General features: G+C 46.5%; 1 protein-coding gene across 2 annotated transcripts in view; it reads right to left on the bottom strand.

Annotated features, from left to right (window-relative positions):
• Positions 1 to 931: 931 nt before the first annotated feature.
• LOC148144691 (uncharacterized) overlaps positions 932 to 25,785 on the bottom strand; it is a 203,890-nt gene continuing 179,036 nt past the window's right edge. Inside the window, exons 1-2 of one of the 2 annotated variants that reach the window (XM_087975041.1) lie at positions 4,636 to 4,690; positions 932 to 3,164 (exon numbers count right to left, since the gene is read on the bottom strand). In XM_087975041.1, the coding sequence (XP_087831167.1) occupies positions 1,369 to 2,757 (1,389 nt within the window). In that variant the 5' untranslated portion in view covers positions 2,758 to 3,164; positions 4,636 to 4,690 and the 3' untranslated portion in view covers positions 932 to 1,368. Of the gene's footprint in view, positions 3,165 to 4,635; positions 4,691 to 25,785 lie in introns of those variants that run through there. The other variant, XM_087975042.1, reaches the window with a different exon arrangement.

Below are 25,785 nucleotides of genomic sequence, written 5' to 3'. Positions count from 1 at the left end.
TCCCTGAAAGTTGCCACTCAGGTGGATAGTGCTGTGAAGAAGGCATACAGTGTGTTAGGTTTCGTTCGTAGAGGGATTGAGTTCCGGGGAACCGCAATATCACGCTGCAACTATACAAAACGCTTGGAATATTGTGTATAGTTCTGGTCCCCATATTTCAGGAAGGATGTGGGAAGCATTGGAAACGGTGCAGAAGAGATTTACCAGGTTGTTGCCTGGTCTGGAGGGAGGGTCTTATGAGGAAAGGCTGAGAGACTTGGGTCCGTTCTCATTGGAAAGAAGGAGGCTAAGAGGTGATTTGATAGAGACATATAAGATGATCAGAGGATTAGATAGGGTAGACAGTGAAAGACTCTTTCCTAGGATAGTGACGTCAGCTTGTACGAGGGGGCAGAACTACAAATTGAAGGGTGATAGATTTAAGACAGATGTCAGAGGCAAGTTCTTTGTGCAGAGAGTGGTAAGGGCGTGGAATGCCCTACCTGCTAAGGTAGTCAACTCAGCCACATTAGGGAGATTTAAACAATCCTTAGGTAAGCGCATGGTTGATTTTGGGATAGTGTCAGGGAACGAGCTGAGAATAGTTCACAGGTTGCGTAATATCGAGGGCTGAAGGGCCTGTTGTGCGCTGTATTGTTCTATGTTCTTTGTTCTATGTTCTAAACTTAGTGCAGGAGACTGAAAGAAATGAGCAGCTTTAAAACAAAAACCTCTTGGAGCTCAAAGCTTTCAATGAGAGTCTGAGCCCAGTGGTAAGTTCAGGTAACCTTTATTGCAACCCAACTTTGTTACAACTTCAGATCCCCCCCAGCAAAAAGGCAAAGAAAAAGCAGTTGCTTTTTGAGCACCTCAAGGTCAAAGTGCACACCACACCTCCCCTGTCCCACCCCCCCTCACTGTCTTTACTATTGGCCAGCACCAAGTTGTTCCTTTGTAATCGGATCCTTGGTACAGCCGTAACCCGGAGGAAGTATTGCCTCACTCAGCAATTTCAACCCATACCTTGTCTCCAAGTAAGTTTCTCCCCGCTCATTTGCCAGGAAGGGGCAGTGTAGTGTCAACCAGACTGCTGTGGGTCTGGAGTCACGTGTAGGGCAGACCGGGTAAAGGATGCAGCTGGAATGACTGAGTGAATCCTTTCCCACAATGGCGGTTCCCTTCCCTAACAAGGGAGAGAGGGAATCAGATGGGGGCTTTCTCCCCCGTACCACCCCCTCCCTGAAACAGTCTCATCTCATCGTTAGATTCCGAACTCCACATTTCTGACCGAATGCCAATTCTGCCATCTGTCGTGGGGGGATTCAAACCCGGGAGTCACCAGAACCGGGTTGATAGTCCAATCGATAATGGCTCTCGGCTGTCACCTCTTCAATCCCCCTGCGATGGCACGTGAACTCGCTGGTGTTTCCGCAGGTTGGAGGAGTAGGTGAAGCCCTTCCCGCACTTAGAGCAGGTGAACGGCCTCTCTCCGGTGTGGATCCGCTGGTGCCTCAGCAGGGTGGAGACCTGGGTAAAGGCCTTCCCGCACTCTAGGCAGCTGAAGGGCCTCTCCCCCGTGTGGACCCGCCGGTGGGTCAACAGGTGGGAGGAATACCTGAAGCCCTTCCTGCACTCGGGGCAGCTGAAGGGCCTCTCCCCCGTGTGGACCCGCTGGTGGGCTAGCAGGGTGGAGGAATTCCTGAAGGCCTTCCCGCACTCGGGGCAGCTGAAGGGCCTCTCCCCCATGTGGACCCGCTGATGCCTCAGCAGGGTGGAGACCTGGGTAAAGGCCTTCCCGCACTCTGGGCAGCTAAAGGGCCTCTCCCCCGTGTGGACCCGCTGGTGGGTCTGGAGGTTGAAGGAGCAGGTGAAGCCCTTCCCGCACTGAGAGCAGGTGAACGGCCTCTCCCCCGTGTGGATACGCTGGTGGGTCATCAGGGAGGAGACGTGGGTAAAGGCCTTCCCGCACTGAGAGCAGCTGAAGGGTCTCTCCCCTGTGTGGATCCGCTGGTGGCTCTGCAGGGTGGAGGAGCAGGTGAAGCCCTTCCCGCACCGAGAGCAGGTGAACGGCCCCTCCCCGGTGTGGACATGCTGGTGCCTCAACAGGGCGCAGGAATTGCTGAAGGCCTTCCCGCACTTGGGGCAGCTGAAGGGCCTCTCCCCCGTGTGGATACGCTGGTGGATCCGCAGATTGGAGGAGCAGGTGAAGCCCTTCCCGCACTGAGAGCAGGTGAACGGCATCTCCCCCGTGTGGACATGCCGGTGACTCCGCAGGGTGGAGGAATCGCTGAAGGCCTTCCCGCATTCAGGGCAACTGAAAGGCCTTTCCCCCGTATGGACACGCTGGTGCCTCAGCAGGTTGGAGACCTGGGTAAAGGCCTTCCCGCATTCAGGGCAACTGAAGGGCCTCTCTCCCGTGTGGACATGCTGGTGGGTCAGCAGGGTGGAGGAATTGCTGAAGGCCTTCCCGCACTCGGGACAGCTGAAAGGCCTTTCCCCCGTATGGACCCGCTTGTGCCTCAGCAGGGTGGAGGCCTGAGTAAAGGCCTTCCCGCACTCTGGGCAGCTGAAGGGCCTCTCACCCGTGTGGACCCGCTGGTGGGCCAACAGGTAAGAGGAATGTCTGAAGGCTTTCCCGCAGTCGGTGCAGGGGAATGGCCTCTCCCCAGTGTGACTGCGCCGATGAGTCTCCAGGGCAGACGGGACACGGAAGCCTTTCCCACAGTCGCCACACTTCCACGGTTTCTCCGCGGGGTGGGATTCCTCGGGTTTCTCCATGGCCACAGCATCAGCTGCACACAAACATGTTTAGAGCCCCTCCGTGCCGTGAAATCCCCTTTCCAGGCCGTATAACTGTTTCCGGCTCCACACACAGTGCGCTGCAACAGTGGGGTCTCTCGTCCAGTCCCACTGATGCTGAAAACGTCCTCAAACAGGAACCAAAAAGCGTTGATCCCTCTCACAGAAATCACAGTCAAAAATCGTTGCGGTCCTGATGGATTGAGTGACTGTCAGACATTGACATCAAAGTGAAGACTGAAGACGCTGGAGAGTCAGTCAAAAAATGTGGCGCTGGAAAAGCACAGCAGGTCAGGCAGCATCCGAGGAGCAGGAGAGTCAATGTTTCGGGCATAAGCCCTTCATCTGTTGATTTTGAAACTTCAGTCTTCAGATTTTCAAATACTCTGTAAAAAGAGATTACAAAAGCCATCACTATCAGTGCAGGGTAGAAATTCAGAACAAGCAATTCGATTTTCTGTGGAATATTCTTTTGTTGTTCCACAAAATTGAAAGCACCATCCCACTCTCTCTCCCCCTCTGTTCTCACTCAGCTCTAACTAATTCCCCTTAAGGTGCTGATTCAGGATCTTACAGGGGCAGAAAAAGCAAAAACATCAATACTGACATCTCTCTGAATTTTGGATACATCCACCTGAAAGTTAATATCTTTCACAACACTGGGATCCTGCTGAGAGTGAGCAGGTCTGATTTTGGGAAGCAAAAAAAAAGTGTCAATTCAGGGCGAACCTGCAATGCAGCTTCTTGAGGAAGGAACAGACACAAAATGGTTAATGACCCCGAGAAGGTGGAAGCAAAATGAGACATCAAGGCATTAACACCGACACACTTCAGTCAAACTCTTCTGCTCCCAGTCAGGGCAAAACATGCTCTGAAAGTCCAGCCTTCACAACCACACTTCTGCTTCCACTGAAGACAATTAGAGTCACACAGCACGGAAACAGTCCCTTTGGCCCAACCTGCCCAGATATCCTAAATTAATCTAGTCACGTTTGCCATCACTTAGCCTCTATCTGGGCCGGATGCTGGCAACTGGGACTAAATTGGGTTGGCTATCTTGTCAGCAAGGACGAGTTGGACCAAAGGGTCTCTTTCTGTGCTGTACATCTCTATGACTCCAGTTGCATTTGCCATCACTTGGACCTGACCCATCTGAACCCTTCATATTCAGATGCCAGTCCAGGAGCCTTTTAACTTGTCATCGTACCAGCACCCACCACTTCCTCTGGCAGCTCACGCCATCGTTCAAGCGACTCCACGTTGAAAGCGTCTGATCTGGTGCACCAGATGACATCAGGATAATCTTGGATCGTTCCAGATCGCATCGATACTCAGTCAGGTTTCCCGATCAGGATGTTGTACGTGATCAAACAGGTTAGTGGGTAGGCGATTCCCCACCTCTTAGTTCAAGTATCTCTACGAGAACTCCCTTGCTGGAGGGTCCCTTGGAGACACTTCAACTGGACTTCATTGAGTTGGAGAAATGAGTTGAGTTGCTATAAATGTGTTTTGCTTATTGCTGATGTCTTTTCGAAGTGCATTGAAGCCTACCCTCCTCCTAACGCTACTGCTGAGACTGTGGTGAAGATTTTGTTTAAGGAAATAATTCCCTGCTTCAGTATACCTGCGTGCATTAGCTCGGTCAATGGACCAACTTTGTAGGTAATATTAACGGAGTGGCAACATTCACAGCCGTTTTAGTGCTGAGGCTGTTGAATCCCGTAGAAAATTAACTCTTCGTGCTGATCTGCTATGGATTGAAAAGAATTGCATTTTGGGACTTTATGATGATATTGAGTAACCATTACTGGTTATTAAATACAAACTCTTTAAAAGGAAATATTGATAAAGCTTTACCTTCCTTACTGCAGCCGAAGCTCCAGCGGAGGAAACAGGCCGCGGCACACTTCCGGCTTCGAGGGTGGCCACGCCCCTTGGCTCTGGTCCCGCCCCCTCCTCCGCCAAATCGGCACATAAACCCCGCCCCTTCTGAACGCAGATTGTAAACCCCCGCCCCTTCCGGACGCAGCTCGTAAACCCCCCCCATCCGGACGCACTCGTTAACCCTGTCCCTTCCGGACGCAGCTCGTAAACCCCGCCCCTTCGAACGCAGTTCGTTCACCCCGCACTTTGGAACGCTGCATGTCAACCCGCCCCATCGATACCAAGCCACGGCTCTAGGGCACAAACTCCTTTCCACCTCGCGAACCAAACCCCGCCCCTACGCGGCGGACCCCGCGCGAGTCAAACCACGCATCCTGCCCTCACGCGCAACCGCCCACAAAGCCGCGCGCCTCTAGGATAGCCGCCTTGCCCCGCCTACTAGCTCGCGACCATCTCACGAGCACGCCCCGTCCATGTGCTCCGCCCACCCTCCAATCTAAACCCCGCCCCTTATGGTACACCCCGCCCACCCAGGTGTACTTGGAAGCACTGGCTTCTGCAGCGCTGCTTCTTCTGCCGGTAGCTGTGCTGCAGGATCATCAATATATAAATTCCAGAACTTTAGATCAGATTCCCTCCAGTGTGGAAACAGGCCCTTCGGGCCAACAAGTCCACACCGACCCACCGAAGAGCAAAACACCCAGCCCCATTCCCCGTCACCTAACACTACGGGGCAATTTAGCTTGGCCAATTCACCTTAACCTGCACGTCTTTGGAAAATGGGAGGATATTCGCGCAGACGTGGGGGGGGGGGAGGGGAATTGAACCTGGGGCTCTGGCGCTGTGAGGCAGCAGTGCTAACCACAAAACAAAGAGGGATAGGGATGTAAGGCAGGCTTTCAGGGAGCTAGGGTGGAAGCTGAGGGCTAGAACAAACAGAGTGGTTATCTGTGGTTTGTTGCCTCCTTTCCCAGGTATCTGACCCTTGTCTTTCGTGTCCTCCCCTACCCTTCCTGTTATCCCTTGACCCCAGTCTCCTTTTTGTTATTTCTTCTACTGCCTCCACCATCATTTTGGCTTTCTGTTTCTGCTTCTCGTCTTCCCTTTTCACATACACTTTCTGTGCCTCTCGTAACACCTCTTCCATCTGTCTTTCACTCCATCCATCTAATTTCTGTAATTTCTTTTGTATGTCCGGCCATGATTTCGTTACAAACTGGACCTTTAAGAGTCCCTGTGCTATCTGATTATCGGGATCCATTCCCAAACACTTCCTTGTGGCCTCCTTGAGCCTTTTAAGAAATGCAGAAGGGGTTCCATCCTTCTCTTGTCGTACTTCAAAGGCCTTAACAAAGTTTTATGATCTTGGTGCCGCCTCTTAAATCCTAATATTCCCATTTCTCATAGATCCCGCATTGACTCCCTGTCTTCTCTGTCATTATTTTCCCAATTTGGGTCAACATTTGGGAATTTCTGTTCAGCTGGGGCCCCTTCTTCCCCAACTGGGTGCCTGGTTTCCCATTCCTATAAAGCTGCTCTCCTAATCATACCTCGTTCTTCCCCTGAAAATAACGTTCCTAAAATTGCCATCAGTTCTCCCCAGGTATATAAATTAGGCCCTAGGAATTGCTCTAATTGTTCGGCTCGTCCAACCGGATCCTCTATTAAACTTTTCATTTCCTTTGTAAAGACCCTAACTTCACTGCTAGTTAAGGGAGCGTTTACATATCCGATTGGACCTTCCCCAATCGGAACCTTTCGTAAGGGACATAATTTTACATTTTCCAATATCTCTGCCCCTCCTTTACGTGTGGTGGCTCGAGTGACTCTGACCCCCCCCCCCCCCCCCGGTTCTGCATCTTTTAGTTCAGAGTCCGTTCCCATTTCTGTGTCTGGGCTCGGTTCTACATTGGGAGCTGGAGGCTTGTTCCGGGGAGTAGTATATGGGGGCGGCAAACACGTTAAGGGGTCACATTGTGGCTTCCCTTGTTCATTCTTTTTCTGTTCTTTCCCTGATTCCTCCCTATTCATGGGACATAATTTTACTCCTGCGCTCCCTATCCAACAAACCGCATAATTGGACACTTTTTGACTGTACGCTTCTTTCCGATTGACATATATATTAAGATCTTGACACAGCCAATCCTCATCGGACCCATATTTGGGCCAAAAAATACCAGGCGCCTTAATATTTTATCTAGTCCAGACAAAACAACAACAGTAGTTCACCATTATAGCCTTATCTTTCCCCCGCGTCTGGGAGTTGTGTTCCCAATTTCCCAACATTCTCCCCAAAGGACTGTCGGGTGAAATATATTCCCCTTTAACGTTATTTACAGATCGATCGTTACCCAGGCAACTTACCTTGCCTACCATTGTTGCTAATTTAATTAATCTTAACGAGGTCCGGTGTCACCCTCTTCCACACCCCCTTCAGGGTCCTGACGAGACACCTTACTCGTCGGATTAATCTGACCAACTATATGCTTTTTGAGACTTCAACTGTTCTCCATAAATCACTTTTATGTAAGGATAAAAGAGATTAGTTAGAAGCTGATAGTAAGGCAGTCATGACCTGTAAAAAGAACAGGAGTTAACATTTTATTTTATAATCTGTAAAATCCTTAACCTTAAAAGAAATCATGTTAAAATTTCCATAGCAGAAATCAGATTCAAAACAGTCCCGGATCTCGAGCTCCAGGGAACAAAGTAGAAACATTCAATCACCAACAAACAATTGTGCATTCAAACCAAATCACAACGGGTTAAACTTTCTAGTTGCTGTACAGCTCTTTCTCTTTCTCTCTCTCTATCTCACACACACACACACCGTATCTCACAGACACTTTGAGCTTCCCGCAACGACTCCTTGAGCTTTTGAATATTCTTCTGGACGTCCGGCCATAAATCTCCCAGTCCGGATCGTACTCGCCCAAACCGCCAACGACAAGCAAGGGAGTCGGAGATCACCGAAATCGGCGAGGTACACCTCCCCGTCATCCCAAGAGTGTCAAGCGGTCTGAGTTTTGCATCCCGGAACGAGGCCCCCAATTGTGAGAAACAGAACTCACTCACAAATCAATCAGCGTGAGACAAAGCCTTGGAAACAAGAACAATTTATTACAGTCTTGCAAGTACCAGACGCTTCTGCAATCAAGCAGAAATGCGCGCCAAAACAGAGCATGTTAGCTTTCTTATTCAGTTTAAAAAGTTGCGGAATCACGCCTCCCTTTTCCCATCCGATCATAAGCTGATTACCTCACTTGTTAGTTATTTTCTTATCTGGCCATCCTGCTGTCCTTGTCTGCATTCTTTGTTCCTTGTTTGTTACAGCTTGTTCTTTTATCCAGTTTCTCTTATCATACTATAAGCTTTATTGTGAAATGCCCCTGTTGCTTCTTTTTGTGGTCAACTACAACACTTTCAAGTTATTTCCTAGCTTAAAACTATTTTCTTGAAAAGACCCTCTATATTCATTAAAGTCTTAGCCTTACGTATGCTACATACTACAAGAATTTCGCTTCCCTTCCCCCCACTACCCCACCTCACCCATCTGCAAAAACAATATTTCTAATCTCCCACAGAAAGAGGGATAGGGATGTAAGGCAGGATTTCAGGGAGCTAGGGTGGAAGCTGAGGGCTAGAACAAACAGAGTGGTTATCTCTGGTTTGTTACCCATGCCACGTGATAGCAAGGCAAGGAATAGGGAGATATATCAGCTGAACACGTGGCTGCAAGGATGGTGCAGGAGGGAGGGTTTCAGGTTTTTGGATAATTGGGGCTCATTCTGGGGAAGGTGGGACTTGTACAAACAGGACAGTCTTCACTTGAACCAGGGGGGTACTAATATCCTGGGTGGGAAATTTGCTGGTGCTATTCGGGTGGCTTTAAACTAGATCAGCAGGGGGATGGGAACCGGGGGTGTAGCTGTAGTGCATAGGAGGATGAGAGTAGGAATCACAGGGACAGGATTTCAGGGTCACAGGAATGTGCTGGCAGACAGCGAACTGGTTTGAAGTGTGTCTACTTCAACGCCAGAGTATCTGCAATAAGGTAGGTGAGCTTGCAGCACGGCTAGATACCTGGGACTTGGATGTTGTGGCCATTTTGGAGACATGGATAGAGCAGGGTGAGGAATGGATGTTGCAGGTTCCAGGGTTTTGGTCTTTCATTAAGAACAGCCAAGGCGGTAAAAGAGGGAGAGGCATGGCCTTGTTAGTCAAGGATAGTATAACGGTGGCTGACAGAACTTTTGATGAGGACTCATCTACTCAGGTAATGTGGGCTGAGGTTAGAAACAGGAGAGGAGAGGTCACACTGCTTGGAGTTTTTTTTATAGGCCTCCCCAGAGTTCCAGGGAGGTGGAAGAGGGGATTAGCAAAATTATTCTGGGTAGGAGTGAAAGGAACAGGGTGGTCATTATGGGGGACTTTAACTTCCCCAACATTGACGGAAATGCTTTCACTCTAGTACGTCGTATGGATCAGTTTTTGTCCAGTGTGTGCAGGAGGGGAGGTCACACTGGATCTGGTGCTTGGTAATGAACCAGGCCAGGTGTTTGATTTAGTGGAAGGTGAGCACTTTGGAGAGAGTGACCATAATTCAGTTAGGTTTCATTTAGCGATGTAAAGGGATAGGAACATGCCGCAGGTCAAGAGTTATCGATGGGGCAAGGGCAATTATAATGCAATTAGGCAAGACTTAGGATGCATAGAATAGGGTAGCAAAATGCAGGGGATGGGAACAATTGAAATGTGGAGCTGGTTTAAGGAACAGATATTGTGTGTCCTTGTTAGGTATGTCCCTGTCAGGCAGGAAGTGATAAGGTAAGGGAACCGTGGTTTACAACAGAAATTGCATCTCTTGTGACAAAGAAGAAGGAGGCTTATGTGTTGATGAGGCAAGATGGTTCAGAAGAGGCGATGGAGAGTTACAGATTAGCTAGGAAGGATTTAAAGAGAGAGTTAAGAGCAAAGAGAGGACATGAACAGTCTTTACCAAATAGAATAAAGGAGAACCTAAAGCTTTCTATAGGTATGTGAGGAATAAAAGGATGATTAGGGTAGGAATAGGGCCAATCAAAGACAGAAGTGGGAAGTTGAGTGTGGGCCCTGTGGAGATTGGAGAGGTGTTAATGAATATCTCTCATCGGTCTTCACTCAGGAAAAGGAGAATATTGTAGAGGAGAAGAATGAGGTACGAGATATTAGACTCGAAAGGATCAAGGTTAGTTGCACACAGGTGTTATCAATTCTAGAAGGAGTGAAAGTAGACAAGTGCCCTCGGCCAGATGGGATTTATCCGAGGTTTCTCTGGGAAGCGAGGGAGGAGATCACAGAACCTTTGGCTTTGATATTTGAGTCGTCATTGTCGACAGGTTTAGTACCAGAGTGGAGGATTGCAAATGTTGTGCCCTTGTTCAAGAAGGGCAGCAGAGATGACCCAGGTAATTATAGACCAGTGAGCCTTACTTCTGTTGAAGGAAAGCTTTTGGAAAGGAATATTAGAGATCGGATTTAAAATCATCTAGCAAGCAACAATTTGATTTCAGATAGTCAACATGGTTTCATCAAGGGCAGATCGTGTCTCACAAACCTCATTGCGCTTTTTGAGAAGGTGACCACGCATGTAGATGAGGATAGGGCAGTTGACGTGGTGTACATGGACCTCCGTAAAGGTTCCACATGGTAGGATGTTGGAGAAAATGCAGAGGCATGGGATTGAGGGAGATTAAGCAGTTTGGATTAGAAAGTGGCTTTCTGAAATAAGGCAGCGAGTGGTGGTTTATGCAAAATATTCAGCCTGGAGTCTGGTTACTAGTGGTGTGCCACAAGGATCTGTTTTGGTACTACTACGGTTTGTCATTTTTATAAATGACTTAGACGCAGGCATAGGTGGATGGATTAGTAAATTTGCAGATGACACTAAAGTCGGTGGAGTACTGGACAGTTTGGAAGAATGTTATAGGTTGCAGGGGGACTTGGATAAACTCAAAATTCGGCTGAGAGGTAGCAAATGGAGTTCAATGCAGCTAAATGTGAGGTGGTTCATTTTGGGAAGAATAACAGGAAGGCAGTGATCTTGGAGTCCATGTGCATAGATTCCTGAAAGTTGCCACGCAGGTGGATAGTGCTGTTAAGAAGGCATACAGTGTGTTAGGTTTCATTCGGAGAGGGATTGAGTTCCGGGGAACCGCAATATCACGCTGCAACTATACAAAACGCTGGTGCGGCCACACTTGGAATATTGTGTATAGTTCTGGTCCCCATATTTCAGGAAGGATGTGGGAAGCATTGGAAACGGTGCAGAGGAGATTAAACAGGTTGTTGCCTAGTCTGGAGGGAGGGTCTGATGAGGAAAGGCTGAGAGACTTGGGTCCGTTCTCATTGGAAAGAAGGAGGCTAAGAGGTGATTTGATAGAGACATATAAGATGATCAGAGGATTAGATAGGGTAGACAGTGAAAGACTCTTTCCTAGTATGATGACATCAGCTTGTACGAGGGGGCAGAACTACAAATTGAGGGGTGATAGATTTAAGACAGATGTCAGAGGCAAGTTCTTTATGCAGAGAGTGGTAAGGGCGAGGACTGCCCTACCTGCTAAGGTAGTCAACTCAGCCACATTAGGGAGATTTAAACATTCCTTAGATAAGCGCATGGTTGATTTTGGGATAGTGTAGGGGAACGAACTGAGAATAGTTCACAGGTCGGCGCAACATTGAGGGCCGAAGGGCCTGTTCTGCGCTGTGTTGTTCTATGTTCTTTGTTCTATGTTCTAAACTTAGAAATGAGCAGCTTTAAAACAAAAACCTCTTGGAGCTCAAAGCTTTCAATGAGAGTCAGCCCGGCGGTAAGTTCAGGTAACCTTTATTGCAACCCAACTTTGTTACAGCTTCAGATCCCCCCACCCAGGAAAAAGGCAGAGAAAAAGCAGTTGCTTTTTGAGCACCTCAAGGTCAAAGTGCACACACCACATCTCCCCTGTCCCACCCCCCTCACTGTCTTTACTATTGGTCAGCACCAAGTTGTCCCTTTGTAATCGGATCCTTGGTACAGCCGTAACCCGGAGGAAGTATTGCCTCACTCAGCAATTTCAACCCATACCCTGTCTCCAAGTAAGTTTCACCCCGCTCATTTGCCAGGAAGGGGCAGTGTAGAGTCAACCAGACTGCTGTGGGTCTGGAGTCACGTGTAGGCCAGACCGGGTAAAGGATGCAGCTGGAACGACTGAGTGAATCCATTCCCACAATGGCGGTTCCCTTCCCTAACAAGGGGGAGAGTGAATCAGATGGGGGCTTTCTCTCCCGCACCACCCCCTCCCTGAAACAGTCTGATCGTTAGATTCCGAACTCCATATTTCTGACCGAATACCAATTCTACCATCTGTCGTGGCGGGATTCGAACCCGGGAGTCCCCAGAACCGGGTTGATATTCAATCAATAATGGCACTTGGCCGTCACTCCTTCAATCCCCCTGCGATGGCACGTGAACTCGCTGGTGATTCCGCAGGTTGCAGGAGTAGGTGAAGCCCTTCCCGCACTGAGAGCAGGTGAAGGGCCTCTCCCCGGTGTGGATCCATTGATGCCTCAGCAGGGTGGAAGATGTGCTGAAGCCCTTTTCGCACTTGGGGCAGCTGAAGGGCCTCTCCCCCGTGTGGACCCGCTGGTGGGCCAACAGTTGGGAGAAATGTCTGAAGGCCTTCCCGCAGTTGGGGAAAGGGAATGGCCTCTCCCCGGTGTGACTGCGCCGATGAGTCTCCAGGGCAGACAGGACACGGAAACCTTTCCCACAGTCGCCACACTTCCACGGTTCCTCCACGGGGCGGGATTCCTCAGGTTTCTCCATTGCCACAGCTTCAGCTGCACACAAACACGTGTAGAGCCCCTCCCTGCTGTGAAATCCCCTTTCCAGGCCATATAACTGTTTCAGGCTCCACACACAGTGCGCGGCAACAGTGGGGGCTCTCGTCCAGTCCCAATGATACTGAAAACGTCCTCAAACAGGAACCGAAAAGCATTGATCCCTCTCACAGAAATCACAGTCAAAAATCGTTGCGGTCCCGATGGATTGAGTGACTGTCAGACATTGACATCAAAGTGAGGACTGCAGACACTGGAGAGTCAGTCAAAAAATGTGGCGCTGGAAAAGCACAACAGGTCATGCAGCATCTGAGGAACAGGAGAGTCAATGTTTCGGGCATAAGCCCTTCATCTGTTGATTTTGAAACTTCAATCTTCAGATGTTCAAATACTCTGCAAAAAGAGATTACAAAAGTCATCACTATCAGTGCAGGGTAGAAATTCAGAACAAGCAATTCTCCTTTCTGTGGAATATTCTTTTCTTGTTCCACAAAATTGAAAGCACCATCCCACTCTCTCTCCCCCTCTGTTCTCACTAATTCCCCTGAAGGTGCTGATTCAGGATCTTACAGGGGCAGAAAAAGCAAAAACATCAAGACTGACATCTCTCTGAATTTTACATACCTCCAACTGAAAGTTAATATCTTTCACAACACTGGGATCCTGCTGAGAGTGAGCAGGTCTGATTTTGGGAAGCAAAAAAAAAGTGTCAATTCAGGGTGAACCTGCAATGCAGCTTCTGGAGGAAGGACCAGACATAAAATGGTTATCGACCCCGAGAAGGTGGAAGCAAAATGAGACATCAAGGCATTAACACCGACACACTTCAGTCAAACTCTTCTGCTTCCAGTCAGGCAGAACATGCTCTGAAAGTCCAGCCTTCACAACCACACTTCTGCTTCCACTGAAGACAATTAGAGTCACACAGCACGGAAACAGACCCTTTGACCCAACCTGCCCAGATATCCTAAATTAATCTAGTCACGTTTGCCATCACTTGGCCCCTATATGGGGCGGGAGCTGGCAGCTGGGACTAAATTGGGTTGGCTATCTTGTCAGCAAGGACGGGTTGGACCGAAGGGTCAGTTTCTGTGCTGTACATCTCTATGACTCCAGTTGCATTTGCCATCACTTGGCCCTGACCCAACTGAACCCTTCATATTCAGATGCCCGTCCAGCAGCCTTTTAACTTGTCATCGTATCAGCACCCACCACTTCCTCGCTCAAGCAACTCCACGTTTAAAGCGTCTGATCTGGTGCACCATATGACATCAGGATAATCTCAGATTGTACCGGATTGCATCGATACACAGTCAGTGGCTTTCCCGATCAGGATGTTGTACGTGATCAAACAGGTTAGTGGGTAGACGATCCTCCACCTCTTAGTTCAAGTATCTCTACGAGAACTCCCTTGCTGGAGGGTCCCTTGGAGACACTTCAACTGGACTTCATTGAGTTGGAGAAATGAGTTGAGTTGCTATAAATGTGTTTTGCTTATTGTTGATGTCTTTTGTAAGTGGATTGAAGCCTTCCCTCCTCTTCATGCTACTGCTGAGACTGTGATGAAAATTTTGTTTAAGGAAATAATTCCCTGCTTCAGTATACCTGCGTGCATTGGCTCGGACAATGGACCACACTTTGTAGGTAATATTAACGGAGAACTCTGTTCCCAGCTTTGTATTTGTCGGCAACTGCATGTTGCTTATCATCCTCAGGTGGCCGGACTTGTTGAATGTTTTAACCAGACTCAAGACTAAACTTGCCAAATTAGTGGCAGAGTATGGCCTCTCCTGGTTATGCTAATCCCTGTGGCCTTATTCCAGATGCGATCCATGTCTGCGAGCAAGACACGACTGTCTCCAGCTGAGAGTCTCTCTGGTCACCGCCTCCGTACCCCTTGGAACGATTCAACTCCCTTCTCAGTCCACTTCCACCACATGACCAAAGCAATGATTGGTTATGTTCTTGCTCTAACTAGTGTTATGCGTGCCTTTTACTCCCAGGAGCGTACGGCCTACAGCGATGTACCCTCCCTTTCAGCCTCGTCACAGGTAGAGCCTGGTTCGTTCGTGCTCGTCAAGACCTGGACTGGCAAAGGTCTCCAACCTCGTTGGGATGGCCCCTTCCAGGTTTTACTTCCCACCCCTATGGTGGTCAAAGTCACTGGGCACTCAGCTTGGGTCCAACTGCACCATTGTTGATGGGCTTTGAATTTTGCTGTTGTTCTAATGTTAATCTTATTGCAGGTACTTGAACTAAGAGGAGGGACATGTGGGGGATCGCTTATCTCCTCACCTTTCTGATCACGTACAACATCCTGATGGGGAAAGCCACTATGTATGGATGCGACCAGGAATGATCAGAGATTATCCACCACCCATGCTGAGGAGATGTCGTCCAGTGCACCGGACCAGACGCCTTTGACGTGATGAAGATTGATTATTGCAATGGACTCTTACATCAGAAAGACCAGATGGTCCATCTGGACAGTAGAAATCAGTGGGAGTTACCATGTCGTTACCATGTTTTTTTGATTTTACCTGCAGACGCAAGCCTAGTGAGGATAAAAATGATCAACCCCGTTATTATGGTAAATATTTTAAGGATGCCCAGGAACACCATCCCATTTTGCAGGACGGGCCGACTTGAGAAAAGGGAAGCCTGATAGGGGAAACTCCTCAATCCACAAACAACGTATTTATACAGGCCCACAGAATGCTCTTCACCCCAGAGGTAGTAATATGTTACTCCTCTCTATCGGGAGATGACTTACTTGCCCCGTCCTCAGTCCCCGATTCCATTCTATTCGTCAGACTTCCTACTGTCGACCCTGCGAAGAGAAATATCGTTTTCCAATAACCTCGGGTCTGTGTATACAAACAGCCGGTGTAACACTGGCTGGCGTACAGTAGGCCTTATGCGGCACATGGACCTGGAACGGAACCCTTCCCTTGCGCATTTATAGGCCTTTTCTCTTTTCAGAACCTGATACTGTCACCAAGACCATGTACAATAGAGCTAAGGGAGAGCCCAATGGGAACAGCATTCTGAGGACCATTGTCTCCCATACAGTGCGAGTGCTCGAGTCACTTGGCCCATTTTTTACAGCGCTCAAGCAACTCCTCTTGCAAAACGTCGACCCTTTACTTCTGTAGACCTGACCAGACCCCCTGCTGTAACATTTCAGTAACCTATTTTGACAAACTCTCCCTAATATACACCAAACCAGACTATTATTTCTTCAGCTAAGGTAAAGCTACCAATGTCCTTGTCCTTGATAGCAAAGATGTCCCTCATAAGGTCACTATCGGAGCCCTTGTTCCCACAACAGTACCTTGTCCTGGCCGGTGGACAAGTCGATGGAACCTCCATCTGAGGAGGATGCAGCGGTTGGTCTCAGCCAACCTTGCTCCAATTGGAAGGATCCCAAGGGACTGGGTGACAATACAGGACACCCGATAGGCTGGGAAATCCAGAGTACCCTGAGGTTGGAAGGATCGGCAGGGGTGACAAGTCAACAGAACCGCAATTCCCTCTTTTACAGCCTGATCATTCGAGGAAATAAGACTAAAGAGGCTCTGGAACAGAGTAAACTGGGATTATCAGACCTGTGTCTTTACTCTGTGCAGAATCGGTATGCCTTAGACTATATACTCGCCCGGGAGGGTGAGGTCTGCACCATTGTCCAAGATAAATGCACTATGGGCATTCCCGATCTCACTGGCAATATTACTGAGATATAAGAAGAGATCCAGGCATTCCTTGACAGAATGACTGAAGGGACCAGTTGGGGAAACTGCAGATTGGGCTCATGGTACAATTGGCTTATCAATTTAGCTATGTCTGTTTGTCGGTATTGGTATTGTTAGGTATTTAATTGCTAAGATTATGCGGTCCCTTAGTGATATAGATTTGCCCCAGAAGATGCTCCTTTTGCGATCCGATGGCTCACCCACACGTGTCGATGGCGATGATAAATATGACCAGATGAGCTGCGAAGATGGTGGTGCTGCTCTGCAGGATGTTGATGGCTGGACCACCTTGAAAGGCATTCGTTTGGATTAGCCTTCTCTTTCAGTGATCGCGGTGCAATCAAAGGGAGGAATGAGGGTGTGGGCATCTGCGTGAGAAAGTATATAGTCTTAAAACTTGTCTTTAAACATTCAGACTAAAATGTAATGCTGAATTAGATTACATTACAGTGTGGAAACAGGCCCTTCGGCCCAACAAGTCCACACCGACCCGCCGAAGCGCAACCCACCCATACCCCTATATTTACCCCTTACTTTGCACTACGGGCAATTCACCTGACCTGCACATCTTTAGACTGTGGGAGTAAACCAGAGCACCCGGAGGAAACCCACGCAGACACGGGGAGAACGTGCAAACTCCACACAGTCAGTCGCTTGAGGCGGGAATTGAACCCGGGTCTCCGGCGCAGTGAGGCAGCAGTGCTAACCACTGTGCCACCGTGCCGCCCACAATTATTGAATACATTTACTGCACTAGAAAATAACAGGCAGGAAGGCTCAGAAAGAGGAGAGAACTTAAAGATAGGCACACCTGGGCTCACCAAGTGATAACAGGATGTTGTGAGGCAATTAAGAACGTTTGCCTCAGCATCGGTGAATCTGTGTGAACAGGACACCAAGTGATAACATTCACAGCCGTTCCCTTGTGAAATTAATGATAGTCTGTTAGAAATGGGGTAAAGTGTTGTTTTTGCAGATATAGAAAAAGCATACAGAAAAGGGGTACAGCAAGAGAACTATTAACCCTACAGGTATTTAGGGAAGAGTATCTTTACGTTTCAGTGTATAATTGTGGTTAATTAAACACTAACTTTGGTGTGTAATTATTATCACAAAAAGTTATTTTTTTAAAATTATGCTTTCAGCAAAAAGCTGAGATAATCAAAATGCGTAAGGTATACAAAACGATACAAGTTAATGAAATGTCCGAGGATGGAATGTACCAGCAGAATTGATACAAAATGTTAAACCAGATCTTGATGTACTGTCGACAAAATAATGTGTGTCAGCACTTACAGAAAGGAAGGTTGCCAACCTGGGGAAGGGGGAAGTAATAAGGGTGGAGTGCAGCTGGGCAGTGGTCTGGCACAGTAAGAGAGATTGGGTAATTAGGAGTCTGGAGAGATGACCTCACTCAGCTCAAAGGGTATAACTGTACACAAACCTGAGTTCTAATTTGCCCATTTGCTTCTGCAATTGAAGCCCTTAGTTGCAAGTTCGCAATAAATTGTCTTGTTTCCAGTTTTGGTGGTCTCATCTAAATTTTATTGAATTTTGTTTCTAACAGATTTGGGGGCTCGTTCTGGGATCCCAAACTCCGGTCGCTCGGCATTCTTGGAGAAACGGAAAAGATGCACCTCGCTGATTTCGGGATCTCTGGTTTCCCCTTGTTTCCGCAGCGGCTTTGGGAGAGCGTGATCCGGACTGAGAGACCCTGAAAACAAGATGGGCAGACACGGCAGGTTCGGTCGGGTGACTCTTCTGTGCACAAGACCCGGGTAAGAAAGGTCTTAAAAGATTTATCCGGGCGACCGGGGTAGGCAGCGGTAGTTGCTGCCAGTTGGATATATCCGGGGAACCGGAGTGCTGGTGACTGGAATAGGCGAACCTGGTCAGCCAGGGTGGATGGCCATTGGTACTGTTGCCAGGTGGATATATCCGGGTGGCCGGCAGCGGCAGTTGTTGCCAGTCAGATATATCTGGGTATCCAGGGAACCGGGGTTCTGGGCGACCGGGTTAGGCGAACCCAATCAACCAGGTTAGGTAGCAGTTGTCACTGTTGCCAGGTGGATATATCCGGGGAATTGCTGCGGGACAGGGTGCACAAACACGCGGCGGGAAGTTCGGTCGGTAAGCGACCGGGATAGTCAACGGTAGTGGTTGCCAGGTATTGCCGTGGGATAAGGGCGCGCGGATTCGACCAGGTAACTCTTGTGCACAGACCAAGGTAAGAAAAGGGATCTTTAAGTATTGCCTTGGTGGTCGGGGATGTACGAGAAGTACGGGACGTACGAGAAGTATGGGAAATTGGCAACTTTCAAAATAAAGTGTTTAATTGGCTAGATTAATCTGATGAGTAAGGTGTCTACCTGATTCGATCACCCAGCCTTAGACCGGTTGTTAAGAGGGAAAATCCCCCACACGAAGGTTAGGACCCTGAAATGGGTGTGGAAGAAGGTGACACCGGACCTCAGTAAGGTTAACTAAATTACATAAAGAAACGGCCGACTATTAAAATGGGAAACAAGAATAGTTGTTTAAGTGTCGAAGGGGACATGAGAGGGACGTCCGAGGACCACATTCCAATGGACAGTCCTTTAGGAAAAATGTTAAGAGATTGGAAGTACAATCCTGGACGCGAGGAAAGGATAAAAAAAATGATAAAATGTCAATGAAAAACAGCCTTAAAGTCAAGAGGAATCAGATTATGCTTCGTGTCAGAAGGGCTAGTAGCTGAAGGGCTTCTGAGGGTGCACTTCGTAACTAACTTATGGCCAGACGTCCAGAAAAAATATTCAAAAGCTAGAGGAGTCGTTGCGGGAAACTCAAAAAGTGTCTGTGTGAGAGTGTGAGAGTGTGAGAGTGTGAGAGAGTGAGAGAGTGAGAGAAAAGAGCTGTACAGCTCGTAGAAAGTTTATCCCTTTGTGATTCAGTGTGAATGCACATTTGTTTGTTGGTGATTGAATGTTCCCTGGAGCTTGAGATCCGGAATTGTTTTGAATCTGATTTCCATTATGGAAATTTTAACATGATTTCTTTTAAGGTTAAGGATTTTGCAAAATTATGAAATAAACTGTTCTTTTTACAGGTCATAACTGCTTTACTATCAGTTTCTAACTAATCTCTTTTATCCTTACATAAAAGCGATTTATGGAGGACAGTTGAAGTTTTAACTTGAACAGACAAATCCTTTTAAGGCAGCTCTGGTTATTTCACGACCCATAGCATTGCAATTGAGCAATGACTGGTCAGGACTACTTGGGAGGACTAGTTTTGGATTTGAATCAGGGGACTGGAACCGGGTGATTGTGGTGGATTTCAGAGTTGGGAACTGTGTGCATTTTGCATTTTGAATATTAAACACTGACTAAGTGAATTTATAATATATAAATATATATTTACAAGTAAGATTCCAAAATGTATAGTTAGGAACAGGCTTTAAAGAAAAGCAAGCATCAATTGATAAACTGTATTTGAGATTACAGGGAGCAAGAAAAATTGCAATATTTCTTGAAAAGAATCAAGGTCTAAACAAAACATTGGGTGATGAGGAATGGCCAGGAGGTGGCCCTAAAGCTGTTCAGTTGGTTTAATCAGCTCAGTAATTAATCTGGCAACGTAACATGAGAAGCAGAAACAGAAGGCAAAAATAATGACAGCCACAGTTAATGAGGTAATAAAGAAAAGGAGAAAACTAAAAGGATAAGGAAACCGGAATGGTGGCGGGCAGCATGTTGAAAATAAAGTGAGGAGAAGGGATCAGGGAGGAGATGTTAAGGGGTCTGGTAAACAGGAACAAGGATCAAGGATCAAAGTGGAAATCCCCACAGGCGGGATGTTATTACTGTGGAAAGACAGGTCACTTTAAGAGAGAGTGTCCAGAGCTGAAAAAGGAAGTAAAGGCAGTGTCGTTTATGAACCTTGATGAAAATAGGGGTGTCAGGAGTTCCTGCCCCCGGGGACCCACCAGGAACCCTTGATAAATTTAAAGGTGGGACCTTACAAAGAGGACTTGGTTTCCTAGTCGAGGCGGGGGCAGCAAGGTCATCCTTAAATTTTAAGCCCAAGGGAGTGGGAACAAAAACAAAAGTTAATTGGATTATGGAAACAGTTTTGTGGTGAGAGGCACGAAGAATCAGTTTTGCATTCATGACGAGATATTGCCACCAAATTGGCGATCGAATTAACTGCAAAAGGTGCTATGGAATCTGTTGAGGTTCTTAAAAATGAATGTGCTCGAGCAAAACAATGACAGAAACAGAACGAGAAGTCACAAGTAAACAAACAGAACTGCGCGATTACAGTTTTAAAAATGTTTTAATCACTTGGTTGTGTTTCCATCCTGAATTATATAATATATATAATTAATAATTAATATTTATAATAATTCAATTGTGTTAGCCTGAATCAATATTAATTGGCAGGATTCCTTCATACATTCTCAGTGACCTGTCTTATTGATTCATGGTTAATTTAAAACATGACTGCATTAATTCATTGTTAATTAAAGAATGGAAAGCTACATTACTGGCCAGAGTGTGTGCAGGCAGTGGTAGCAATAGCCTTATTGGTAGAGGAGAGTCGGAAACTTACCTTTAGGGGAGCCTTAGTAGTCAGCACCCCACATCAGGTACGGTCAGAAGAAAGGGGCATGATTAGAAGAGTTGCTCTGAGGGAATGGAAAAGAGACATCCGGTGGGTGAGGGAGTGATACCAGCCAAAAACAAATTCCCCAATGTAGACCCCCATTGGAAGGGTATGGATGAACACGATAGAGGAAAAATGAGGGACTTTCGAGAAATGGTCATTTTGGGTATTAAAGAAGCAGCACCTAAATCTCAGAATTCTTTTAAAGCTTTTGAAGTAAGACAGGAAAAGGAGGAAGCCCCATCAGCCTTTTTACAGGGATTAAAAGAAGCCTGTAGAAAATATTCGGGAATGAATCCCGATGATCCGGTAGCACAGGGACTTTTAAAGGTCCAATTTGTAACTAAATCATGGCCGGACATACAAAAGAAATTACAGAAATTAGAAGGCTGGAGTGAAAAACAGATAGAAGATCTGTTATATGAGGCACAGAAAGTGAATGTGAAAAAGGGAAGTGGAGAAACAAAAACAAAAAGCTAAAATAATGGTTGCAGCAGTTGAAGAAATTACAACGAGAAAGTTAGAATCAGAGAACAGAGGAGGACAAGAGAGACAGAGAGCAGATGGTAGGGGAAGGAAGCAACTGGCAGGATGTTATTACTGCGGAAAAACAGGACATTTTAAAAGACAATGTCCAAGGTTCGGATGACAAAGAGAAGCGGTATCATTGATGATTTTTGATGAAGATTAGGGGAGTCAGGGGTTCCCTCCTCCTGTGACCCACTGGGAACCCTTGATAAATTTAAAGGTGGGACCTGAAGGAGAGGAAACAGTGTTTTTAGTGGATACGGGAGCAGCACGATCATCCCTAAGCTTTAGACCTAGCGGTGTTAAATTAACTAACAAAGGTCTCAAGGTTCCTGGAGTAAAAGGCAAAGAATTCTTTAATCAGAATGCGGGACAATGGCTCACAGACTCTAGGATCTTGAAATATGAGACAATCTTAATAGAACAGGATGACCTTGTGTTAGTCACAGACAGTTGCTTGAATCCAGCTGCATTTCTGTGGCGGAGAGAGGGGGGTGGCCCCTGTCAATCCAGAACATGACTGCCTTGATATTACTGAATATCAGACTAAAGTGCGAATGAACTTAAGAGACGTACCGTTGCATGCGAGAGCTCGGTTGTTTATCGACGGGTCCTCCCGGATGATTGAGGGTAAAAAGCACAATGAATATACTGTAGTAGACGGGATAGAGGGAAGCATTATCGAGGCTGAAACTCTGCCTAACGGCTGGTCAGAGTTCAATGATAAGTTTTTAACGAACTGTATTGTGGCGCTCGGCTCTTCTTTGTCTATTCTTAGGAATAAGAATACAGACACCGCCACTCAGGTTTGCAGTACATCGAATACAACCGGGTGATTGGGTCCTGATCATGACCTGGAAAGATACCAAACTGCACCCGAGCTGGGAGGGACCATTCCTAACCCTCCTAACTAGTGAAACAGCTATTCGGACTGCTGAGAAAGGGTGGAGTCATCACACTCACGTTAAAGGTCCTGTGAATGCCCCAAAGGCGGAGTGGCACGCTCATCCTACAGACAACCCTCTGAAAGTTAAGAAAGAAAGAATGAACGGAGACAAAAGACTCTTTTAACGTTTGCTGATATATATATATATATATATATATATATTGTTATTGATTGTAAGGGCTGTGTGACACCTAAAATGTTAAGACAGGATGGTAGGCAGAGTTCAGAGATGGGTAGATACTGGTATAGTATTGTAATGTTAGTAGTACTAACTATTCAAGGAAGTGGGAAAAATCACTTCACTACGCTGTGCCAGAATTATGCTAAACAAGAGGGACTTGCTGACTGTTGGGTCTGTGCAGAAGTCCCACACCATGGCGAATCTGGGATCCCCACCTCGGTAATACCGCTCACTAAAAAAGAAGTGTACGATGTACAATAATTTGATGTGGGTTCAAATAATACAAAGTGGAGGTTTGAAAGAAGCAAATATAGCTTTGCAGGATGGTTCCCAAGGCCAGCTCCAAAGCATCAGGGCGCTATTGATAGTCTTAGAATTTCCCCACCAAAAGGAGCAGTAAATACCACCTGTTTCTGTAATCAGAATGATGCTGCACCTTTCCAACTGGGAAAATCATCTTGTGTCCACACCAGTCAAGCCACTGCCACGACCACTCCCCGAATATTAAACGGAACATATTGGGTATGCAGTCTGAAGGCCTATCCATTTATTCCCGGGAAAAAATATGTTCGTGTGATCAAATGTGTCATGTTATGAAGTTGACGAAACACTTCCCCAAAACCAGAAAGGTTGGAGTGGCTGCTGTTACCTCGCTTATATCGTCCGTCACCTCCGAATAGAAAAGCATGAGCCCAACCTGAGAAAGGAGGGGGGGATAAGACGCAAGACCAGAGAGGTCTCAGAAGGAGACCGTCCACTGTGGACACTACTCCCAATACGGCACTACAAGGGCAGGGGTGAAAATACAGAAATAGCGGCTGCCCTTGAAAATTTAATTAATGATACCACCGGCGCGATGGGAGAAACTCAATCCCAAATATCGGCCATAACCACTGAAATGATTGCCAAAAGACTGACAGCTTTACAGAATCGAATGGCTTTAGACTATCTTTTGGCCGAAAAAGGGGGAACCTGTGCTCTGATTGGTAAAGAATGCTGCACCTTCATCCCAGACATCTCTTTCATAGTGGAAGATAATGTGGAAATAGTAAAGAAAAAGATAAGCAATATGAGAGAAATTGAAGATGAACTCCGAAAAGATGAAGGACGGGGATGGGGTAACTGGAGATTGACCGGGTGGGAAAACGGTTAGTGAATTTAGGCATTTATGTGCTACTAATAATTGTAGGTTTACTGATAGGGTTTAATGTGTTAAAATGGATAATGACTAAGCTGGTAATGTCTTTGGGAGGACAACAACCAATAATGGTACAAACTTAGAAGGACAGGAATGACTAGATTGTGAACCTCGACACCATAGGGTGAAAAGAGGGCAAAACATAAGATTGCAAAAACAACAAATGGTTAAGAAAAGAAATGGGAGAATTGTTAGAAATGGGTAAAGTATGTTTTTGCAGATATAGAAAAAGCATACAGAAAAGGGGTACAGCAAGAGAACTATTAACCCTGCAGATATTTAGGGACTTTAGTGAATTTAGTGTATAATTGTGGTTAATTAAATGCTAACTTTGATGTGTAATTACTGTAACAAAAAGTTCTTTTTGTAAAGTTATGCTTTCAGCAAAAAGCTGAGATAACCGAAATGTTTGAGCTATACAAAACGATACAAGTTAATGAAATGTCCGAGGATGGAAAGTACCAGCAGAATTGATACAAAATGTGAAACCAGATCTTGACAAAATAAATGTATGTGTCAGCATTTACAGAAAGGAAGGTTGCCAACCTGGGGAAGGGGGAAGTAATAAGGGTGGAGTGCAGCTGGGCAGTAGTCTGGAAGGGCTTATGCCCTAAACGTCGATTCTCCTGTTCCCTGGATGCTGCCTGACCTGCTGCGCTTTTCCAGCAACACATTTTCAGCTCTGATCTCCAGCATCTGCAGACCTCACTTTCTCCTCAGTGGTCTGGTTCAGGAAGAGAGATTGGGTAATTAGAAGTCTGGAGAGATGCCCTCATTCAGCTCAACTGTACACTAACCTAAGTTCTAATTTGCTCATTTGCTTCTGCATTTGATGCCCTTTCTTGCAAAATCGTAGAATAAATTGTCTTGTTTCCAGTTTTGGTGGTCTCGTCTAAATTTTATTAAACTTGTTTCTAACAATACTAACGCTCCTGACTAATGCACCTAACCTGCACATCCCTGGGCACTATGGGTAATTTAGAACTGCCAATCCACCCTAACCTGCACATCCCTACACACTATGGATAATTTTGTATTGCAAATCCCCCCCTAACATGGATAAAGTTAAAAATCACACAACACCAGGTTGGAGACTAACAGGTTTGTTTGGAAGCACGAGCATTTGGAGCGCTGCTCCTTCATTCGGTGGTTGTCAAGAATAAGGTCATAAGACATAGAATTTATGGAAAAACAGGACAGTGTCCATGTCATTGAAATGACATGTTGAACAACCTGGATTGTTCAGTCTTTCATCTTTTCGATTGGGTTGCAGGCATCATTAACATGCAAATCCCAGAACTACCTGTAAGGCACCTTCTCAAGAGAACTTCAAGTTTTATAACAAAAAGTGACATTTTAGCCCAGCTCTGCAAGTGAAGTGTAGTGCGGTGCGGTCATGAGAGAGAAAAATGTCTATTTCCATCCTGTATGTCTCTACCTATTTGAGAACAGATGCCTTACTTCTGTTGGTGTAAGTATTGTTGTAAATCATAGCTGGGTACTAATAGTTAGATATGAGGGGGAAGAGAATTCCTCAAATAGGGCAGTATAAGAATCCCTGGAGAGCTCTATTTCTGGTTTACTTGCTAATGAACAAACATTAAACACAAGCACCTATTTATTTCAAATTTGGTTTCATTTTCCTTGTGTGATTCCCTGCTGTGACTACACTGTGCCTGGATGTTGACAGGCTGGGAGATTGTGGGTTGGGGCTTGATTGACTGAATGTTTTATTGTTCCAGAAGGTGTAGAAGGGAACAGGGAGATCAACAGAGGACAGAGAAATCAGGACCTGAAATCTGAGCTGACACCAGACTACCAGACTACAATGATCAGTGCATTGATTTGCAGTGCCAACCCTCCACCTTTACCTAGCTTCCCATTTGAGGACACCCTCAATATTCAGGATCCAATCCTTGTCATCCTGAAGCCATGTCTCTGTAGGAGTGTCAGATTGCAATTATTCACTTCAATGTATGTAGTCAATTCATTCACTTTTGTTACAATGCAG

This window comes from Chiloscyllium plagiosum, unplaced genomic scaffold, assembly GCF_037043375.1.
Source record: "Chiloscyllium plagiosum isolate Xiang-an unplaced genomic scaffold, Cpla_swu_hap1 HiC_scaffold_27, whole genome shotgun sequence".
NCBI lineage: Eukaryota > Metazoa > Chordata > Chondrichthyes > Orectolobiformes > Hemiscylliidae > Chiloscyllium > Chiloscyllium plagiosum.
The sequence above is the reverse complement of the archived record's forward strand: the minus strand, read 5'-3'. Positions and strand labels throughout refer to the sequence as shown.